Raw genomic sequence first — 19580 nt, forward strand, 5'->3', positions numbered from 1 at the left:
ATGTTGGGGCTGGGGATTTAGCTCAGTGGTTTCGCCGCCTGCTGCGCAAGCACAAGGACCTGAGTTCAATCCCTGGTACCAAAAAAAAAAAAAATGAGACATGTTGGTCTTTTTAGTTGTTGGTGGCAAACTTGATTGTCTGGGCAATAAGTGTATCAAATCTGTCTAATTTGGAAAATGAGGATGGCATATATAAGTACATGGTTGAGAAATCAGCAGCAAGAACACGAGATATCACATGAAAGTCTACATGAAAACCTAAAGGGTTTCAAGCCGTTAGATTTGCTCAACACTGACAAAAAGTGACAATTTTATAAAAATCAAGAGAGGAAAAAGAAATTATACTGAAGATGAATAAATATAGAGGGAGGGAGCAATTAAAGGAGAGGGCAGAGCGGTGATTGAGGTGGAGAAGGTGATCTGCAATGCGACCATGAGGCTGCTGTCCTCACCCTGTGGCATCGAGAGGGGCTGCCACTCGGCTGCCAGGGCTGGAGCAGGGGCTGTTGCCTTCAGCCCTCTGTGAAAGGGCAGAATCAAATTAAAAGCCACTGATTTAAAAGAATGTAAATAGACTACTAAATTACCTCTTTTAAGCATTACTCATACTTTAAAATCACTTCCCTGTTGAAGTAACAAATTGATTTTACAAAATAGTTTTTAGATTCATTTGCACCACTGAAAACTACAAGCAGATTTTTTAAACTGTGGTTATGTGTGTGTGGATGATCTGGTCTTCCAGACAAATCTTTGCAGCAACATATTTCTTTACCCTCTGAACCTGTGGTTCATCGGCTTTTCTTTTCCATCTGAGTGTGCAGAGTAGGGGGAAACTGGTGTGGCAAGTCTTGCTCCTAAATTTCTTTTAGAGCATAGGTTCACTCTTTTCTCTCCCTTTTCTCTTCTATAACCCCTTCTTTTTTTCCCTTAGCACTCATGAATAGTGCACAGCAAAATGCCCCGTGGAAGAGGTATGTTTGGGACAATAACATGAAGTCTTGGCTATGTGTGTTGATTCCAGCTTTAGCAATGGTGGCAGTGTGATTGTAGCACTTTGGGGACAGCCTGTGACACAATGAAACCATTCTCACCAATCAGGCACCATGCAGAGCTCTAGCCTCTCTGCCTGCTTTTATTCCAGTAGACAAAATGTACCTCAGCTTGGTTTGGCTCTTGGTAGCAGTGGAACAGTCAAGCCAGCTGATGATGCTCAGGTAAGGGCCTCTTCCCTACTGAGATCCAGGGGGTGGGTTGCAGATGTTAGGGATTTGCAATACCTGCCCAGCACAGGTGAAGCTGATGCAGCTCTAATCCCAATCGAAGTTTCATTCATACCCCGCTTCTGCCCCTCCCTCCCTCAGGTTAAGGGAGAAACAAATTAATAGAAGAAAGAAAAGATCCATACTTCCAATCTTTTCAAATCAGACCCATTGAAAAAGTTAGAGAGCGATAATGAAAGCTACTGCTTGAAATAGTTTCTGTCTGAAACAAATCCATATCGTGTACAAGTCTTTATAGTATAGCACTTGTCCTCCCCCAAGGTGTCTTCAGAATGAGCTCCTTGGAAAGAGAAATAATATTCTCTATTGCATAAAAACTCATCTCACATGTGACATATTTTCCAGATTGTCTGATTAAGACTTTATTTGCTTTATAACATAAAATTTACAACATAAATTTAAGCCATTAAGCTTCTTGAGTTTGAAACTTGAGGGAAAAGTCGGTGCAATCTATGTGTTTATAAAAGTAATTTGGACACCTTTTCCATTTACTATCTCCAGGGCTGGGGATTTAGCTCACTGGTTCCACCGCCTGCCTCACAAGCACAGGCGATCCCCAGTACCAAAAAAAAAAAAAAAAAAAAAGCAGTTTACATTTATTATCTCCTAATAAAACTACTTAGAAGTAGTAAAATTGCAGAAAGTTACAAACTAGATGAAAATTTAACCACTTCTTTTATAGAATTATAAACAAATGCAAGTCTAGTCATGTAAGTTAAAATAGATATTTTAAGAATTTTATTCCCATTGTCATTTCATGTCATTTTAATGCTTCAAGCATTTATATTTAATAGCTACCTTCTTTTCACTGTTCATCCTTCAAGTCATTTTCAGAACCATAGAATGTGCTTTGAGGAGGTTTTGAAATCTACATTTCTATGAAATTCAGATTTATAATTTACTTTATCCAATATAAAAAGATCGTTTTGATTTACTTTTCTACTTAGAGATGTTAAAAGTCATACATTCTATATGACGCCCATTATAAGCTAACTTTTTCCAATTGTGTACTGTATAAAAATTTAAACCCTGACCGAATATACTAATTTTACACTATACCAGCTTATTCTTTATTCTGTAGCATCTCGGACTTCTATTCAAAGTGAACTTCATCGGGATAGGAGGTATGGTTATATTTTACCCATGTTTATATTCTGCTAATAATTGAAATAAAAGTGTGTCATCAGTTAACAAGTTAAATATCTCTTTCATAAGCAATATTTTCCTGTGTTATACCTTATTACATGTCCTGAATTCATCTGGTAGCTTGAATGATGAAGATTTTGCTTGAGAGAAGAAATGATAGAGGCCTGAGAATATTCTTTATTCTTTTGAGAATATTCTTTTAATCATTATTTACTTAACTTAATTTTTTTAAATGTTTATAAAGCAACTGATACACGTAAAGCATTGTAACTGCCTCAGAGAAATGCTTTGTACCTCGTAGGTGCTTGGTAAATGTTGCCTAAATAAATGGATGGATGACAAGATAAAAAGTTAATTAGAAAGGTAAAGGAAAAGAGGTGGGCAACCTAGATAAACAAGCAGATGGTTGTTTGGAAAGAGAAGGAAAATAGGAAGAAAGGCTAGCTAGACAGATAGAAGATGAACACATAGAAAGATGGAAAGATAGGTAAACAACAGATGAATAGAGTTTTGTAAGTCAAGATTCCTGCTTTCAAATTTGTTACGTGTAGTGTATAGGATGATGAAAAATAAGAACTTCAGAGTCATTAAGAACCAAGTTCAAATCCTGACTTTGCTTTCCCACCATGTGACCTTGGGCAAGCTGCTTAACCTCCTTAGCTTCTGTATTCCCATCTTTAAACTGGTGCTAACTGCACCTATATCACAAAGTTGAATATGGGTTAATGCACCCATAGTACTTAAAATTTACTAATTAGTAACTCTTGTTAGTTAGACAAAAGGTATAAGCAGAGCTTCTTAGAGAATACAGTTCAAGCTTAATGATGAGGTTCTACTACTTGACAAGCTAGCAGGAAGATGTGTGTATGTGCACAATTTTGCTATTAACAGTGCTTTTTTAATCTTTACTCTCCATAGAGTGCTAGAGAAAGGCAGAGCAAGTGTCATCATCGATATTTATTAGATGAGAAAACAGAGGCTCAGAGAAATTGAGATTTGCCCAGTCACATAGTTGGTGTTTGTTAGGAAATCAAATTGAAATAAAATTTAAACATAAAAATACAGAATGAGATTAAGAAAAGAAGCTGTGCCTAAATCACTATGACTCCTCAGCATTACAGATTAATCGTCAAATCGTATACAAAACTGACCAGAAACAGACATGTATGCAGGCCTAGAAGTAAACATAAATTCAAACCATTTCAAGGTAAATTTAAACTGGGACTGAGATGAAGTGAGGAAGATGAGGATCTTCTTCTTAAATGATAATTTTCATTTTTAAGTGTATACTTTATAATAACAGAAAACCAGACAATTCCATTGACCCATTTTACCTTACACCATATGTTTGTGCTGTAGGCTATACAGCAGCACGGCCCTGGAGTAAACATGGTATGGTTACCCTCATCAGCCAAGGCACAGCCAAGCGTGCTCAGGCTACATCTCTTTCTTTTTGAGGCCAGAGTCACTGAGGATGACTGCCTTCTGTTCCCTTACGCCTGTCTGGTGCATTGCTAGAGACAGTCCAGGCCAGAGAAGTCATTCCCGTGACTGTGATAGTGCTCTTCACTGTTTTAGGTAGTGATGGTTTCATGGATCTGAACATTCACAGATAAAACAATGAGATAGCTCATTAATGACCTATAAAACCTCACTGGGGTTTCTGTCTCGCAGACGGCCAGAGATCACCATTGTGGCAGCGGAGCCTCTGAGGCCAGCCGCGTGGTTTCCACGAGGCCCACCCCCAGGCCTGGGATTTCCCCCGACTCCTGAAGCTGGCCCTTGGAGGCCAAATGAACTGGTTCCTGCTGAGGTGAATTGCATTTTATTTTTAAAATGAAGTTCAGAAGATAAAAGACAAGGAGACTATCAACACCTTGGCTATTGTGCATGGGTGTCTAAAATTTTCATTTTTTATTTTGCAGCTCCCACCCTCTTATGAACAAGTCATAAAAGAAATCAACCAAGTTCAAGTTAATGCTACAAATAATAATAATGCTGCTGCCACTCCAAGGCACACTATTACTTCTGCAACTCAGACGGACTTTTTAGAAGAAATAGACAACCATCTGCCTCAAAGTAATGCCAGTAATTTTGTCTTCCCTAATTCTGACCCACTGCTAGGGCAATAATCAGTAGGCAGCCAGCCTTTAAAATAATTTTCAATTTGTGCATAATTCAGTGAGCCCTGCTTTCCAGTCATTGTGATCACTGTGTGCTTTCTTTTTTAGGATGTGCAGTGATTAATATAAAAGATTATTATACTAGATTATTCTTAAGAACTACAGCCCTAATCTCTTGGGCTCACCCTAGTTCGGATCACAAAAACATCGTCTGTTTAACTTATATTGCATATTACTGTGGATGCCCTTTATTCCCATTGAGAAGGATTTTATATTTAGTAACCTGGACTTTATAGACTACTAAGAGTGATTAGGCTTTTAAAGAGTATTTTGTTAGAGACAAATAAATTGATTTGGAAAAGTAAAGCATTAGAAATATTAGAATTTTGACAACTACACAGAAATGGCTTATGTGTTGAGTCTAATGAGAATTAAGAATTTAATGGTGTTTTAAAATATTACATAATGAACATTTGTTATATGAACAAACACAGGTTGAAGACCTCCTGTAGGAAGCTGAGTATAAACATTTCCTCATTGATTTTACAATCACTTTTTACTAATGAAGGAAACAAAATCTCTTGATAGCCTACAATTATATTTTTAAAATCTGTGCAAGGTCCTGAGTTCGATCCCTGGTACTAGAAAAAAAAAAATCTGTGCCGGGCCGGGGATTTAGCTCAGTGATTCCGGCACCTGCCTCGCAAGCGCAAGGTCCCAAGTTCAATCCCCAGTACCAAAAAAAAAAAAAAAAATCTGTGTATCGCCTCTATTTTTTGTTGTTGTTGTTATAAATGATAACATCGCAACTTTGTTTTATTTTAATCTTGTTAGCACTGCAGGCACCTCTCAAGCCTCTGCAGCGCCCTCCAACAGTCTCATGTGGCGATCTTCCAGCAAATGTAGCGCCTTTAATAGTCTTTGATATTTCCGATGAGCAGAATTGTCCAGAAAACACCAGTGCTACAAGATGTCCTGTGCCAAGACCAAGATCAAAAAGCAACCTCAGGCCAATAGTTAGAGATACTAACATTAAAGAAAAAAGTCACCAGAAAATCAGTCCAGCAATCCCAGAAGAGCAGTCATCCCTGGGCCGGCCCCAGTCTCTGCTGGATAACAACGACTTAGATAGTCAGACAGTGATGAACATTATGAACACAGAACAAAGCCAAAATAATATTGTTTCAAGGATCAAAGCATTTGAGGGTCAGACAAATGCAGAAACCTCGGGCTTGACCAAGAAACCAGAAATTACTCCCCGTACACTTCCCCCAAAGCCTGCTGTTTCCTCAGGGAAACCTTCTGTGGCTCCCAAACCAGCTGCTAACAGGGCTTCTGGGGAATGGGACTCGACTGAAAACAGACTCAAGGTGACCCCCAGGGAAGGGTTCACCCCATACTCTTCACTGAAAGAAGCAGGAAGCACCCCTGTAACCAAACCTGAATTGCCAAAGAAACCAACTCCTGGCCTTATACGAAGTGGTAATCATGAGATTTCGGGAGGAGGGCCTGTGGTCGAGAGTCCTGGTGTTGGGAGGAAAGTCCCAACTCCAGCTCCACGGCCTTTGCTGCCGAAGAAATCAGCTTCCTCGGAAAACCCTCCGTGCCCTTCAGCTCCACCTAAACCAGTCCCTGTGCCTCCCCGACTCTCGGTAGCATCACAAGCCAAAGCATTCAGGTCACTGGGAGAAGGGCCCCCAGCCTCTCCCCCAGTTCCAGCTCTGCAAAGCAAGCCCCTGGCAGACATTGACCTCATCAGCTTTGATGATGATGTTTTGCCCTCCTCATCTGGGAACCTGGCTGAAGAATTTGTTGGTTCAGAAGTGGTTCTAGGTGAGTAAAACTCAGAAGCAGAGAACCTAAACCCATCAGAGGGTTCTCAAATGGCAAAACTGGCTGCTTTAGTTTTCAGTCTGTTGAGGTATGTGTATGTGTGTATGCACATGCATTAGAAACAGGGATGACCAGAGAAATTTAGAAACGTGGCACACAGAATGGGGACAGAAGGAAAGGAGAATATGGGGTGGGGAGATGGAAACAGGGAAAGGGGAGACACAACACACTGATTACCATGATGTAGGCCAGAAGTGAGCAAACGAGCTAGGAACTAGGTTGTGAGGCAGGACCCCTTACCCTGGCATGTGGAAGTTCAGGCCTCACATTGAAGGGACCCAGGGAGTTGAAGTCATGGCACGGAGAGGATGTAGTGGGATGGGAGCATCTCATAGAGAGGAAGTTGTGCAGTGGCCCCAGAGGATCCCTAGCTGGGAGTGCCAGGAGAGCAGTGCAAGGAATGAAACCAACCATGTGTTACTGAATCCTTTTCTGCAATCTTCTCAGAACATCTTCCCTCGGGAATGTAAAATTTGTAAATAAAATGAAATACTGTTAAATTTGCAACTAAGATCAGGACAGTTAAATTTCCCAAGAGGCAGAGAGTGTGTGTTCTTTCTGTACACTGTTTAGATGGTAGTAAAGTTTATCTTTGATTTGTCAAACTAACTTGATCTACTTGTCATTGATAAGATTCCTGTTACTACTGTTTACTTATTTGGGTGGAATTTGTGCATGTATAAACTTCATAGTGTTTTTTATAAAGGGATGGAAGGAAAAACATTCGCATACATTGAGCTTCTCTGGTGTTCCTAACATTTTACTCAATATTTAATGCTTATGCCTCAGAAATTATTTGATTTAATATAGTGACCCTCTGTAAGAGATCATTGGCCTCAGTTTGCAGATGAAGAAATTAACAGATACCAATGGATACTTCCCTAATATCATGAAACTCAGTTTTTTGGTGTTTTTTTTTTTTTTTTGGTACTGGGGATCTAACTCAGAGACTTGTGCTTATGAGGCAGGCGCAGTGCCACTGAGCTAAATCCCCGGCCCTGAAACTCACATTTTTAAGCCAAGATTCAGTCTAATTTAATTGCCACAATATCATGTTTGCTACCCAACATTTTCATGACTCTTTAGGCAACATTTTTTAAAATTTTCAAGCCTATGTTAATATCATTTTCTTATTTAGACCTTTTGTGTGACAAGCCTCAGAGAAGGTCATGGATGGATAAATCCAACGGCAGCAAGTTGTTAAGGGGCGGAAACAGTTCAAAACAAAGAAATACTACCATTTTTTAGAGCCTGCTAGATTCTAGGGGAATGGCAACCTAGGTTAGTAAGTGCTGAGAATTTGTTCTGTACATTAAGGAGATAATTACAGTCATCTTCACAAAGAAAGGTCAACAGTGTACATTCAAAATGAATGCAGTCCCATGCTTTACAGTCAGCTTTTTCTGTTTCTTGATTTCTACTTCATTGTACAACAATTAATTACTGGATCTGTCTTTTAGCAAAATGTGTAATTTGCCTGCCCTACCTGACTCTATTACTGTTGACTGTGGAATTACACTGAACTTCATACTTCAACTTCTTTCTAAGCCTGCTTCTCCTCTTATATTTTGCACCTCACTTAATGACACTGTCATACACCCAGCCTTCTCTAGAGAAACCTAGAGACTATCCTGGAGTCTTCTCACCAAGTTACACAGTGACACAGCTATTTGGATCTGGAATGCCCCAGGCTCTACCACAGTTGCCGTGTAATTTTGGACAGTTCACTTAACCTTGCAATGCCTTGGTTTCATCATCTGTAAGATAGGATACTACTACTTCCATGGAGAATACTGTAAGGATTACATATGATTTTGCAAGAAAGCCCTATCAGATTGTCTGAAATGTGATAAGCAGTCATGAAGTAATAATTATTTATGTTATTCTTCTGCCTTCACATCCAATTAGTTACCATCATCTGCTGGTTTTACCTCTCAATAGCTCTTGAATCTGCTTCTCATTTCCATCTCTCCTTGTACAGCCCCACTTGAGGCCTTTAGTTCAGATTCCTGCAGTGGCCTCCTAAATTGAACCCACTCAGACCTACCGCCTTCCATAAGGGTTGTTCTAGAGTGCACATGGCCCTGTTTCTTTCCTGCTTGCTGAGAATCACTTCTGAACTCCGCAGCACAGGGAGGGAGTCTGTTTGATTTAGGGCTTTGTGACTCTTTTACAGTATTTCAGTAGCTCTACCATTATAAGTACTATATAGACTTATGGTCTCTTTGTGAAACCTTGCCCAGGCATCAGCTGAAAACTGGGAGGAACAGAGGAGAAAAGAAACTCACAAGTATGTCTTCCCTATTCTTTGTCTTCTGCCCTAAAAATAAAGGGAATCTAATAAAATAGTGTTCGTAAAATGAAGTTGCCATATTAACCTCAGGAAATAGAGATCAGAAAATACTGAGGCTATGAAAACATTGTAAAGAGTGGAAAAATTATTAAAGGAAAACTCATAAAACAGGCAATTTAATATTGGATTCATTTCTTCGGTATAATGCCTTCCAGGTTAATGTAATGGAGCTGAGAAGTATTAGCAATTCCACTTCACACCTTTACAAATCATACCCGGTTGTCAAAAAAAAGCAGAATATGTCTACTGTCAGCCCCATTGCACAGACCAGAATAATAGTTTAGCAGCCAATTTCTGCTACTAACAGAACTCAAGGGACAGAATTGACAGAAAAGCAAGCCAGGGATGGTAAAACTAATTATGATGACAAGCATATTATTAGAGATAGGTAATGGGCAGAAAACTACTTTATCATCAGTGTTTTTCTCAACCCAGTAATGAAAACCATGTGGATTTAGGTGTAAAGGGGCCTGCTTGTTTGGCAGTGGATGCAGAATAATTGGTGTTGTTGTGCGGGGCTAGAGAGACAGAATAAACACATTAAATAAAAGGGGGAAATGCATTGACTGCCCTGAGATTTGGATAGGAAATTCTTGTGATACCATGTGCTGTCTGAAAAAGCAGGAGCGACCAGTCTGTGAAAAAATTATGGAAGCAAGGCTCTTATCCCTTTCTAGATCATTGGATTCCGAATCCGATGTAGCCTGTGAGTCTTTCGTCTCCTTTGAAAGTTGCCTGTTCATATATGGACAATTTGAGGTACAACTTCATATGTTCCAAGGACCATCTTCAGCTCTAGATTAAGGACTTCTGTAGAATATTAGAAATAAGCTTCAGTAGGCTGCTTAAATAGATTATGATACATCCATAGTATTGCTTGGCAATAAAATAGAAGGCAAAGCTATCACCTCCTAGTATGGACCAGCCTCTAGCTCATTATTAGGTGGGAAATGTAAGGCACAGAGTAGAATTCATGGTATTTTAGCTATGTTTGTGTTGAAAGTCATATGCAGTATGTTTGGAAAGACGTTTAAAAACTGGTAACAAGTCGTCTACAGAGGAACTAGGTGGGCAGGATGTGGGGCTAGTTTTCACTATGTAGTAGCTTTTGAGTCCATTTAATTTGCAGACCATATGCAAGTTTTAACCTTTAACAAAATAATCAATCACTTTTTTAAAACAGCTGAACGTAAGCATAATTAGGCTGAATGTAAGCGTTACCTCTTGTTATCTTGGCCACAGAAAGAGAACAGCTGCCACCACTGATCTTTAGCCCAAATCATAAAAATAATAAAATAGGGGGTGGGGTGTGGCCGAGTGGTAGAGCATGTGCAAGGTCTGGGCCTGATCCTCAGCACTGCAAAAAAATTTAAACTAAGGTGATTTTTCTAAAGAGTTATATTAGTCAAGGTGACAATCTAATTATTATGAACTACGTATCTCTAAATTTGATAAATTGGAAACATATCTGCATAATTTCATTTTTAAATAGAATTTTTCAAAGAGGGTTTTTTTTTAGGTGCTGGAGATTGTGCTGTGTCCCCAGCCCCTGAGATGAGTTTTCCTGGTGTGGTACACACCCCTAACCACAGCGTTTGGCAGGCTACTGACGTAGGGGCCACCATGAGTTCAGGGCCAGCCTGAAGTACATAGTGAGACCCTGCCGCAGAAACATAACAACAAAAAGTCATTTTTCTAATTACTTTGTGGAAAATGTTATGTCCATTATTGTCTTGAAAAGGCAACTAAAAGACTAAAAATTTTTCTTTTTTGGGGGGATCGAACTCCGAACCTTGTGCTTGAGCTAAATGCCGGCCCTAAAAATTTTTTCTTTTTCCTTTTTTTTTGGTACAGGGGGTCGAACTCACGTCCTTGTTCTTGCGCAGCAGGCAGCAAAACCACTGAGCTAAATCCCCAGACTTTCCTCCATTTTTATGTGGTTTTTGTTTTGATTTATTTGGCAGAGGTGTTATTTTAATCTTATAACTTAAAGGACTGTTTTGGAGGGTTACGAAAAGTAAGATGTATTTGTTGTAATGAGTCAATTAGAGATTTTAGTTATGAAAGTAAAAGTCTCCCTCCTGTCCATCTAAATCCCCACAGTGCGCAGTGTGAGAAGTGTAGTCTTCTGTGGCACGCAGACAGGCATTTCACGTGCACAGACTGTTCCTTACTTTTTACCAGTATCTGTCATACCACACTCATTCCTCAGTGGGCTGCTTTTTTCATTCAGCACTGAGATTCAGCTAGATGCCTGCCTCGTGTTTCCTTACACCTGCCTAAAATCCCTTAGTCTGGGAGTGTAGCAGTTGATTCTCTTTCCCCTACTGGACATTCTGACTATTTTCTGTAATTTGGGGGTGTTCTCATTTTAGACACTAAAAACACGTTGTTGTAAATACTCTCGTAAACATTTTCATTTTTGATAGTACAGTATTTCTGAAGAGTAAGTTTCCAAAAGTAGGATTACTAGGCCAAAACTTACAAACTTTAAACATTTTAACAAATGCCTATGATCTCTTTTCCTGCCCAGCAGTGCCTGCCGTTCCCCAAGCGCCATCTCGGCTTTATATGTCGCCCACAGCCATTTCATGAGCGAGAAAACACCGCTGTTTAGTCATGAAAAGACTAAACAAAGGGGCCTCAGGTTGGGATGTGGCTCAGTGGAAGTGCATTTGCCCAGCACACACCAGGCCCAGGCTTCAGTCCCCAGGAATGCACATGCACACGCACACCCATACAAAGGCTTCATTCTTTGTAGCTAGAGAGAGACCTGCGTACCACCATCTAGATGAGAAACAGGCTCTGGCTCTCCTTCATTGAAATGATGTTGTCTTTCCCACTGATCTGCACCCCTCAAATGCAGGCAGGACAGCCTGCAGACAGGTAGATGCTGAGCTGGGCGACTCGGGGAGCATCAGCAGAGCGCTGGTGCCAGACACCCTCAGTGGTAGCCCACGAAGGCTTTCTTGACCCACTGAATGGAGAAAGGTGTTTTTGTTTTGTTTTGTTGGTATCAGGGATCGAACTCGGGACCTTGCGCTTACGAGGCAGGCGCAGTGCCACTGAGCTAAATCCCCAGCCCAAGAAAGGCGTTTCTTCACAAGAGACATGTATAGTAGAGTAATTACACATGATCTGGGTGCCAGTTATTAAAGATCAGCTTGTTGTAGTAAAGTGACCCAAAAAGAGAGGGAAAGAGTAGGTAGCTAGGATATGTTGCAAACTGTGTGTGTAAGTTGTACCTGGGCTACTTCAATGTAAATCCTTCAGATTAAACAGAATGACGGGACCCTTTCACAGGACAGGTAATGTCTGGCTTCACTCTGCAGAATTGCAACAGGATTTCCTGAACCCTATCCTCCAGCAGTAAGCACATTTCAGGTGCTCCTCAGTCCAGCCCTGAGGGAGATAGCTGGCCTTTTCTCCTCCACAAGGCCGCTTGTCCATGCCCTCCCTCCCTCTAGGAATGTGAGAGAGAGCTGTGTAGGTGGTAGAGTGGTCCAGAATTTAATTTGACTTGGGAAACAAGTCGATCCATGCTCAAGATTTTCTTCTCTCTCCACACCCACCAAAAAAACATTAACTAAAAGCTATACTAATAACCAGCAGATGATGGGTACCAAAAGTAACTGTTAAAACAGAAATGCCACTTGAGAGGTAGGACCCAGTGAACAGTTAGCAACCTGATCCTTTTCTTGAATTTTGAGGTCCTTTTCTCAGCAGAAAATAGAGGCCTGAGAAAACCTGACAGAATAGGATCTAAGCACCAGGTTCTGGGTGAGGGGTGGGGAAGTCCGGGAGCAATATCACCCCTCAGCAGGGGGAAGGCAGACCTGGGGGCCGTGGGGTCCAACAGGCCAGGAAGGCAGAGCAGCGGCACTGGTGGAAAGATGAACAGAAGGAAAGAGACAAGGAAAGATACTGTTTCTGTGTTTGAATAAAATGTATGCCATGGTTAAGTAGGTCCTTCAAATTCTTTCATTTAGCTAATATTACTCATAATAGATGACCCATTCAGAGAATTCAGATTTGGTAATTTTTTTACCTCCTTTTTGTCCTTTGCCACTGCTGTCTCCTAAAGACTGTTGACTCCAGTTGGAAGAACTGTTAGAACAGCTAATACCTAGTTGTTTGCAAAGATGGACAGACAGTCCCTATAGAGCCCTCCTTCCCTCACCCACAGCACTCCTGTGTCCTGCTACAGCCTGCTTCCCTCTGTCCGTGTCTGAAATTCCGCTGAAATTTCTCAGTCTAATTTATCCTCTTTCAGTAGTACTTCTTACCTCCCAATACATACACATGAAATAGTTACCTGTTATATTGTTGTTTATTCTCTCTATTGCCCTGCTGGAATATGTGCTCCTTGAAAGCATAGTTTTTTGCTTTGATCGGTCACTGATACATTCCCAGCACCTAGAATAGTGTTTGATGTGTAGCAGGCACCCAGTCAATATTGAATGAACAAAAGGGAAAAGCAAATTACAGAGAAATTGATGTAAGATGGGCATTGTGATGCACACCTGTAATCCCACTTACTCAAGAGGCTGAAGCAGGAGGATCAAAAGTTGTAGGTCAGGCTGGCAATTTAGCAAGCCCATTTAAAAATTAAAAAGATAGGGGTACCAAACCAGCACTCCAAAGAATTTTACACAATATCCTAGGAACAGACATTGAGGATCACAACCCCAAGAAGCAAAGCAGAATGAACCCGTCTGGCATGACAAGAAATTAAATGTAAAGGGGGAGAACCCAAGAAAAAGAAAAAGTCATGGCAATGACAAGTCAGTATGTTTCAGTTATAACCATCAACGTTAATGGTCTCAATTCACCAATCAAAAGAAATAGACTGGCAGAATGGGTCAAGAAGCAAAATCCAACAATATGCTGCATACAAGAAACACAATTCAAAAGGAAACTCATAGACTGAAAGTTAAAGAGTGGAAAACAATACTCCATGCGACAGGAACCCGAAAAAGCAGGAGTAGCTATCTTCTTGGCAGATCAAGTAGATTTCAAACCAACACTGATTAAGAGAGATGAAGAAGGACACTACATCCTTGTAAAGGGAACACTCCAAGAGGAAGAGATGACAATCATAAATATCTATGCACCAAACACTAGTGTGCCCAACTATATAAAACAAATACTAATGGACATGAAAAGTCATATATGCACTAATACAATTGTAGTGGGGGACCTCAACACCCCACTGTCACAAATAGATAGATCAACTAGATTAAAAATAAGTAATGAAATACAAGAACTCAATCGAACTCTTGAACAAATGAACTTAACAGATATTTACAGAGTGTTCCACCCCACAAAATCAGAATACACATTCTTCTCAGCTGCACATGGGTCATTCTCCAAAATAGACCACATACTCACACATAGAACATGTTTAAGTAAGTGCAAAGGAATTGAAGTTATCCCCTGTATATTATCAGACCACAGTGCGATGAAATTGGAGATCCATAGCAAAAGAAACTCAAAAAATTTCATAAACACGTGGAAATTGAACAACACACTTCTGAATAACCAATGGGTCACAGAGGAAATTAAAGAAATCAGACAGTTCCTTCAATTAAATGACAATGACAATACCATATCGGAATCTATGGGACACAATGAAAGTCTTATGGGGGAAATTCATAGCAGTGAATACGCATATTAGGAAAACAGAACGAGCCCAATTAAACAACCTGATGCCCAACCTCAAGCTTCTAGAAAAAGAAGAGCAGGACAACCCCAGAGCTCATGCAAGGGAGGAAATTATAAAGATCAGAGGAGAAATCAATGCAGTGGACACTAAGAGAATGATACAAAAAATCAATGAAGCCAAGAGTTGGTTCTTCGAAAGAATCAACAAAATTGAAAAGCCTTTAGCCAACCTTGTCAGAAAAAGGAAAGAAAAGGCCCAAATCCATGCAATTAGGAATGAAAAGGGTGAACTTACAACAGACCCAGCAGAAATCCAGAGGATCATCAATACCTACTTCCAGAACCTATATGCCAATAAGATGGACAACACAGAAGAAATGGACAGATTCCTAGATACATATGAATTACCAAAGTTGAACGAAGAAGACCTAAAAATTCTGAACAACCCAATATCAACCAATGAAATTGAAAATGTAATTAAAAACTTATCAACTAAGAAAAGCCCGGGCCCTGATGGCTTCACTGCTGAATTCTACAAGACATTTAGAGAGGAACTGCTGCCACTACTGTTTAAACTCTTCAGTGAAATTGAAAGGGAAGCAATACTCCCAAATTCATTCCTGGAAGCAACCATCACCTTGATCCCCAAAGCAGAGAAAGACCCAACTGAAAAAGAGAACTATAGGCCAATCTCACTAATGAACATAGATGCAAAAATCCTTCATAAGATACTGGCAAACAGAATGCAGAAGATCATCAAGAAGATCATACACCCTGATCAAGTGGGATTCATCCCAGGGATGCAGGGATGGTTCAATATACGCAAATCAATCAATGTAATACACTATAGCAATAGAGCCAAGGACAAAAACCATATGATTATCTCCATAGATGCAGAAAAAGCATTTGACAAAATCCAACATGCATTTATGATAAAAACCCTACAAAAAAATTGGAATAGATGGTTTCTACCTCAAACTGATAGAAGCCATCTATGAAAAACCAACAGCCAATATCATACTAAATGGTCAAAAACTGAAATCCTTCACACTAAAATCAGGAACAAGACAAGGATGTCCACTATCACCACTCTTGTTCAATATAGTTCTGGAAACATTAGCCACGGCAATTAGACAAGAGAAAGAAATAAAAGGAATAAAGATAGGTAATGAAGAAGTCAAATTGTCATTACTTGCAGATGACATGATACTCTATATAGAAGACCCCAAGAACTCCACCAAAAGTCTTCTAGACTTAATAACCAAATTCAGTCAAGTAGCTGGTTACAAGGTCAACACACAAAAATCAGTAGCTTTCCTCTACACGAATGACAGACTCACTGAGAGAGAAATAGGGCAAATAATTCCTTCCACAATAGTATCAAAAAAACTGAAATACCTAGGAATCATCCTAATGAAAGAAATCAAAGACTTCTTCTCTGAAAACTATGGCACTCTGAAAAGAGAGATTGAAGATGATATCAGAAAATGGACAGACATCTCCTGCTCCTGGGTAGAAAGGATTAATATAGTGAAAATGGCCATACTTCCAAAACTGCTATATAGATTTAATGCAATTCCAATTGAGATCCCAGCAGCATACTTCATGGACCTTGAGAAAACAGTCCAAAAATTCATTTGGAGCAAGAAGAGACCCAGAATAGCAAAAGCAATTCTAGGTAACAGAGACATGGCAGGGGTTATCACAATCCCCAACCTGCAACTCTACTACAAAGTTACTGTGATAAAAACAGCATGGTACTGGCAAAGAAACAGGCTTGAGGACCAGTGGAACAGATTAGAAGATGCAGAAACAATGCCAGACACACTCAGCCATCTCATCTTCGCCAAAGGAGCCAAACACCCTCACTGGAGGAAAGATAGCCTCTTTAATAAATGGTGCTGGAAAAATTGGGTTTCAACTTGCCAAAGATTAAAACTAGACCTGTATCTCTCACCATGCACTAAACTAAAATCAAAACGGATTACAGATCTAAATATTAAAATAGAAACTCTGAACCAGTTGGAACAGAGGTTAGGTAGAACTCTTGAAGACATTGGTGTAGGAAAAGATTTTATGAACAAAACCTCATTTGCCCGTGAACTAGCACAAACAATCAACAAATGGGACCTCTTCTTATTAAAAGGCTTCTGCACAGCAAGAGAAACCACCAGCAGTGTGAAGAGACAACCCACAATGTGGGAAAAAATCTTCACCTGCTCTTCCTCAGACAAAGGTCTACTATCTCGAATCTATAAAGAACTTAAAAAGATCAGACCTCCCAAATTTAAAGACCCAATCCAAAAATGGGCATCTGAAATGAACAGACATTTCTCACACAAAGAAGTAGAAACAGCAAATAAATACATGAAAAAATGTTCAACATCACTGGTCTTTTGAGAGATGCAAATGAAAACAACGCTGAGATTCCACTTCACTCCAGAAAGAATGGCTGCTATCATGAAATCAACCAATAACAAATGCTGGTGGGGCTATGGGGAAAGAGGAACCCTGCTCCACTGCTGGTGGGAGTGTAGACTGGTGCAAGCACTGTGGAAATCAGTATGGAGATACCTCAAAGAACTAGGACTGGAAGTCCCATTTGACCCCTCTATTCCACTGCTGAAGATCTTCCCCAAAGAATTAAAAGAATCATACCACAGTGATATATGTGCACCCATGTTTATAGCAGCACAGTTTGTCATAGCTAAAACTTGGAAGCAGCCCAAATGCCCATCAACTGGAGACTGGATAAAGAAAATGTGTTTTTTTTATGAAATGGAATATTACTCAGCCATCAAAAATGAGAAATTAGAGACATTTATAGCTAAGTGGATCCACATTGAGGTGATACTCTTAAGTGAAACAAATAGGACACACGTGTATAAATACCGAATAGTTTCTCTGGTGTGCGAAACTGAAAAGTGTAAATAAGGACTAAATGTATAATAGGTAATGTGAAATAGGAAGAAAAGGGGCAAACGGGAAGGAAGTGGGAGGGGTAGGGGAAAGGATAGAAGGGAATGTGATTACTATGAGAAAATGGAAAAATAGAAACAAAATCTTTGTAAATAGGGAGGAATGGAGGGGTTGCAGAGAGGGCTGGGCAAGGGTGAAAAATAAGAACCAAGAGAGATTATGTAAAGGTGCAAATTTCCAATGATGAATGTCATTATATTGTATACCTAAAATGTACCAATGATTAGAATGAATAATCGATAATGCAAAATAGGAATAAAAGGTCCAAAGGGGTAGGGGTAGTGGGAGGGGCAGGGGAAAGGAAAGAAGGGAAACGAAAAATGATGAGAAATGGAAGAAATGGAAATAAAGTCTTTGTAAATAGGGAAGGTTGGAGGGGGTGAAGGGAGGGCTAGGAATGGGGAAAAAATAAGAACCAAGATGCATTATGTAAAGGTACAATTCCCAATGAGAAATGTAATTGTGTTGTATACCTACAATGTACCAATAAAAGAATTTAATACAAAAAAAAAAAGAGTTCAATCTCCAGTACTGCAAAAAAAAGAAAGAAATGAGCCTGTTTTTTAAAATATCTATTGTAGCCGGGTGTGGTGGAACATGCCTGTAATTCCAGCACTCCAGAGGCAGAGATAGGAGGATTGCTCTGAGTTCCAGGCCAGCCTTGGCTACACCGAGAGTTCAAGGACAGCCTAAACTACATAGACCCTGTGCAAAAAAAAAAATCCACAATATAGTATATATGAAATATTTGTAGAAAAATATATAGAGAGATACACCATTTTAGACAATAGTTGTTAAAGATGAAACTAATAGAGATTTTGCTTTATATTTTTAATATTTTCCATCTTTACAAAAATATTACTTTGTAGTAAAAATTAATGGCTCTCACAAAAATAAGAAATTAAGTCAAGGAATTTGAATAAGCCTAAAAGCAAGAGGCCTGGGGATTTAGCTCAGTGGTTCCGACGTCTGCCTCACAAGCGCAAGGTCCTGAGTTTGTTCAATCACCGGTACCCAAAAAAAAGCCTAAAAGCAAGAGCTTTCTTTGTTTCAGAAGGGATATAAATTACAGTGGAAGAAAGTTGTATTATTATTACAACAGTCTTATTCTATGCTTGTTAATCATTTGATAATCTTGAATTGGTTTTCTAAATTTAGGACTTGCCTCACTTGGGAGCTGATAGGTCATCTAATTTCATTTTCTTGGTAGCTGAGTAATAATTGTGTTAGCTGGCACCACATCTGGGGACCTGATCTAGGTGGTAGATAAACTTCAAATAGGGTTGTGCTTTCCTGTCCTGGCTCCCCATTCAGCACTGTTACTGACAGGTAAACAAACATGTGAGCCGGTGGCCAGTGAGTGAGTGCCACTGCGGGGCACCCGCTGGTGTGATGGTTGCCTGAGAGCCCGGTGGGAGGGTGGGAGGGAAGTGTCCTTGCCGAAAGGCCTTCTTACTCTCAGCTCTGTCCATGCCCTTCGAAGAGCTGGTTGGCAAAAGGGCCATGTGCTGCAGCTTTGAACAGGCACACGTGAAAGCTGTTGCTCGCAGGAGCTGAGCAAGTGCTCATTCTGTCTCTTGTCTTGAATAAAGGCAGAGACAGCCTCGCGAGATCCACTGCTCTGTAGCTTACCTATTACGGAGCATTTCATTCTATTTTTGCTAATGTATTTTTTTTAGATTTTACCATCTTTGATTTTTCAGGCAGGGTCTCACTGTATAGCCCAGGCTGGCGTCAAACTCACAATCCTGTCCTCGGGTCCCAAGTCCTAGGATTACAGGCATGTGCCATTGCAACCAACTTTAGGGTGCGGGGGGGGGGGGGGGGGGGGGGGGGGGGGGGGACCAGGGATTGAACTCGGGTCCTTGCGCTTGCACAGCAGGGCAGCAAAACCACTGAGCTAAATCCCTGGCCCCTTGTAACCAACTTTTAAAACTTTAGTCATTTTGGGGCCAGGGATTTAGCTCAGTGGTCCCACCGCCTGCCTTGCAACCGCAAGATCCTGAGTTTGAACCATGGTACCAAAAAAAAAGTGCTCACTTTGGCAGCACATATACTAAAACTTTAATCATTTTTCCAAACCACTGAAAAGAACATTTACATTACAGAAAAAAACCCTATTTCTTTCCATTAAAAACAATT

The 19580-nt window shown here is 40.2% G+C and overlaps 1 protein-coding gene across 5 annotated transcripts in view; it reads left to right on the forward strand.

The window, feature by feature from the left end:
• Window positions 1-19580, forward strand: part of Sh3d19 (SH3 domain containing 19) — a 183456-nt gene that overhangs the window by 124819 nt on the left and 39057 nt on the right. For 3 of the 5 annotated variants that reach the window (XM_087205713.1, XM_087205714.1, XM_087205715.1), the window contains exons 4-8: window positions 932-971; window positions 2362-2404; window positions 4101-4239; window positions 4352-4505; window positions 5384-6382. In XM_087205713.1, the coding sequence (XP_087061839.1) occupies window positions 956-971; window positions 2362-2404; window positions 4101-4239; window positions 4352-4505; window positions 5384-6382 (1351 nt within the window). In that variant the 5' untranslated portion in view covers window positions 932-955. The remainder of the gene's footprint in view (window positions 1-931; window positions 972-2361; window positions 2405-4100; window positions 4240-4351; window positions 4506-5383; window positions 6383-19580) is intronic. The other 2 variants (XM_087205716.1, XM_087205717.1) reach the window with 1 other exon arrangement.

The sequence above is a fragment of the Heterocephalus glaber genome, unplaced genomic scaffold, assembly GCF_053883595.1.
Source record: "Heterocephalus glaber isolate CG9 unplaced genomic scaffold, H.glaber_assembly_v1.0 deba00000613, whole genome shotgun sequence".
Lineage (NCBI taxonomy): Eukaryota > Metazoa > Chordata > Mammalia > Rodentia > Bathyergidae > Heterocephalus > Heterocephalus glaber.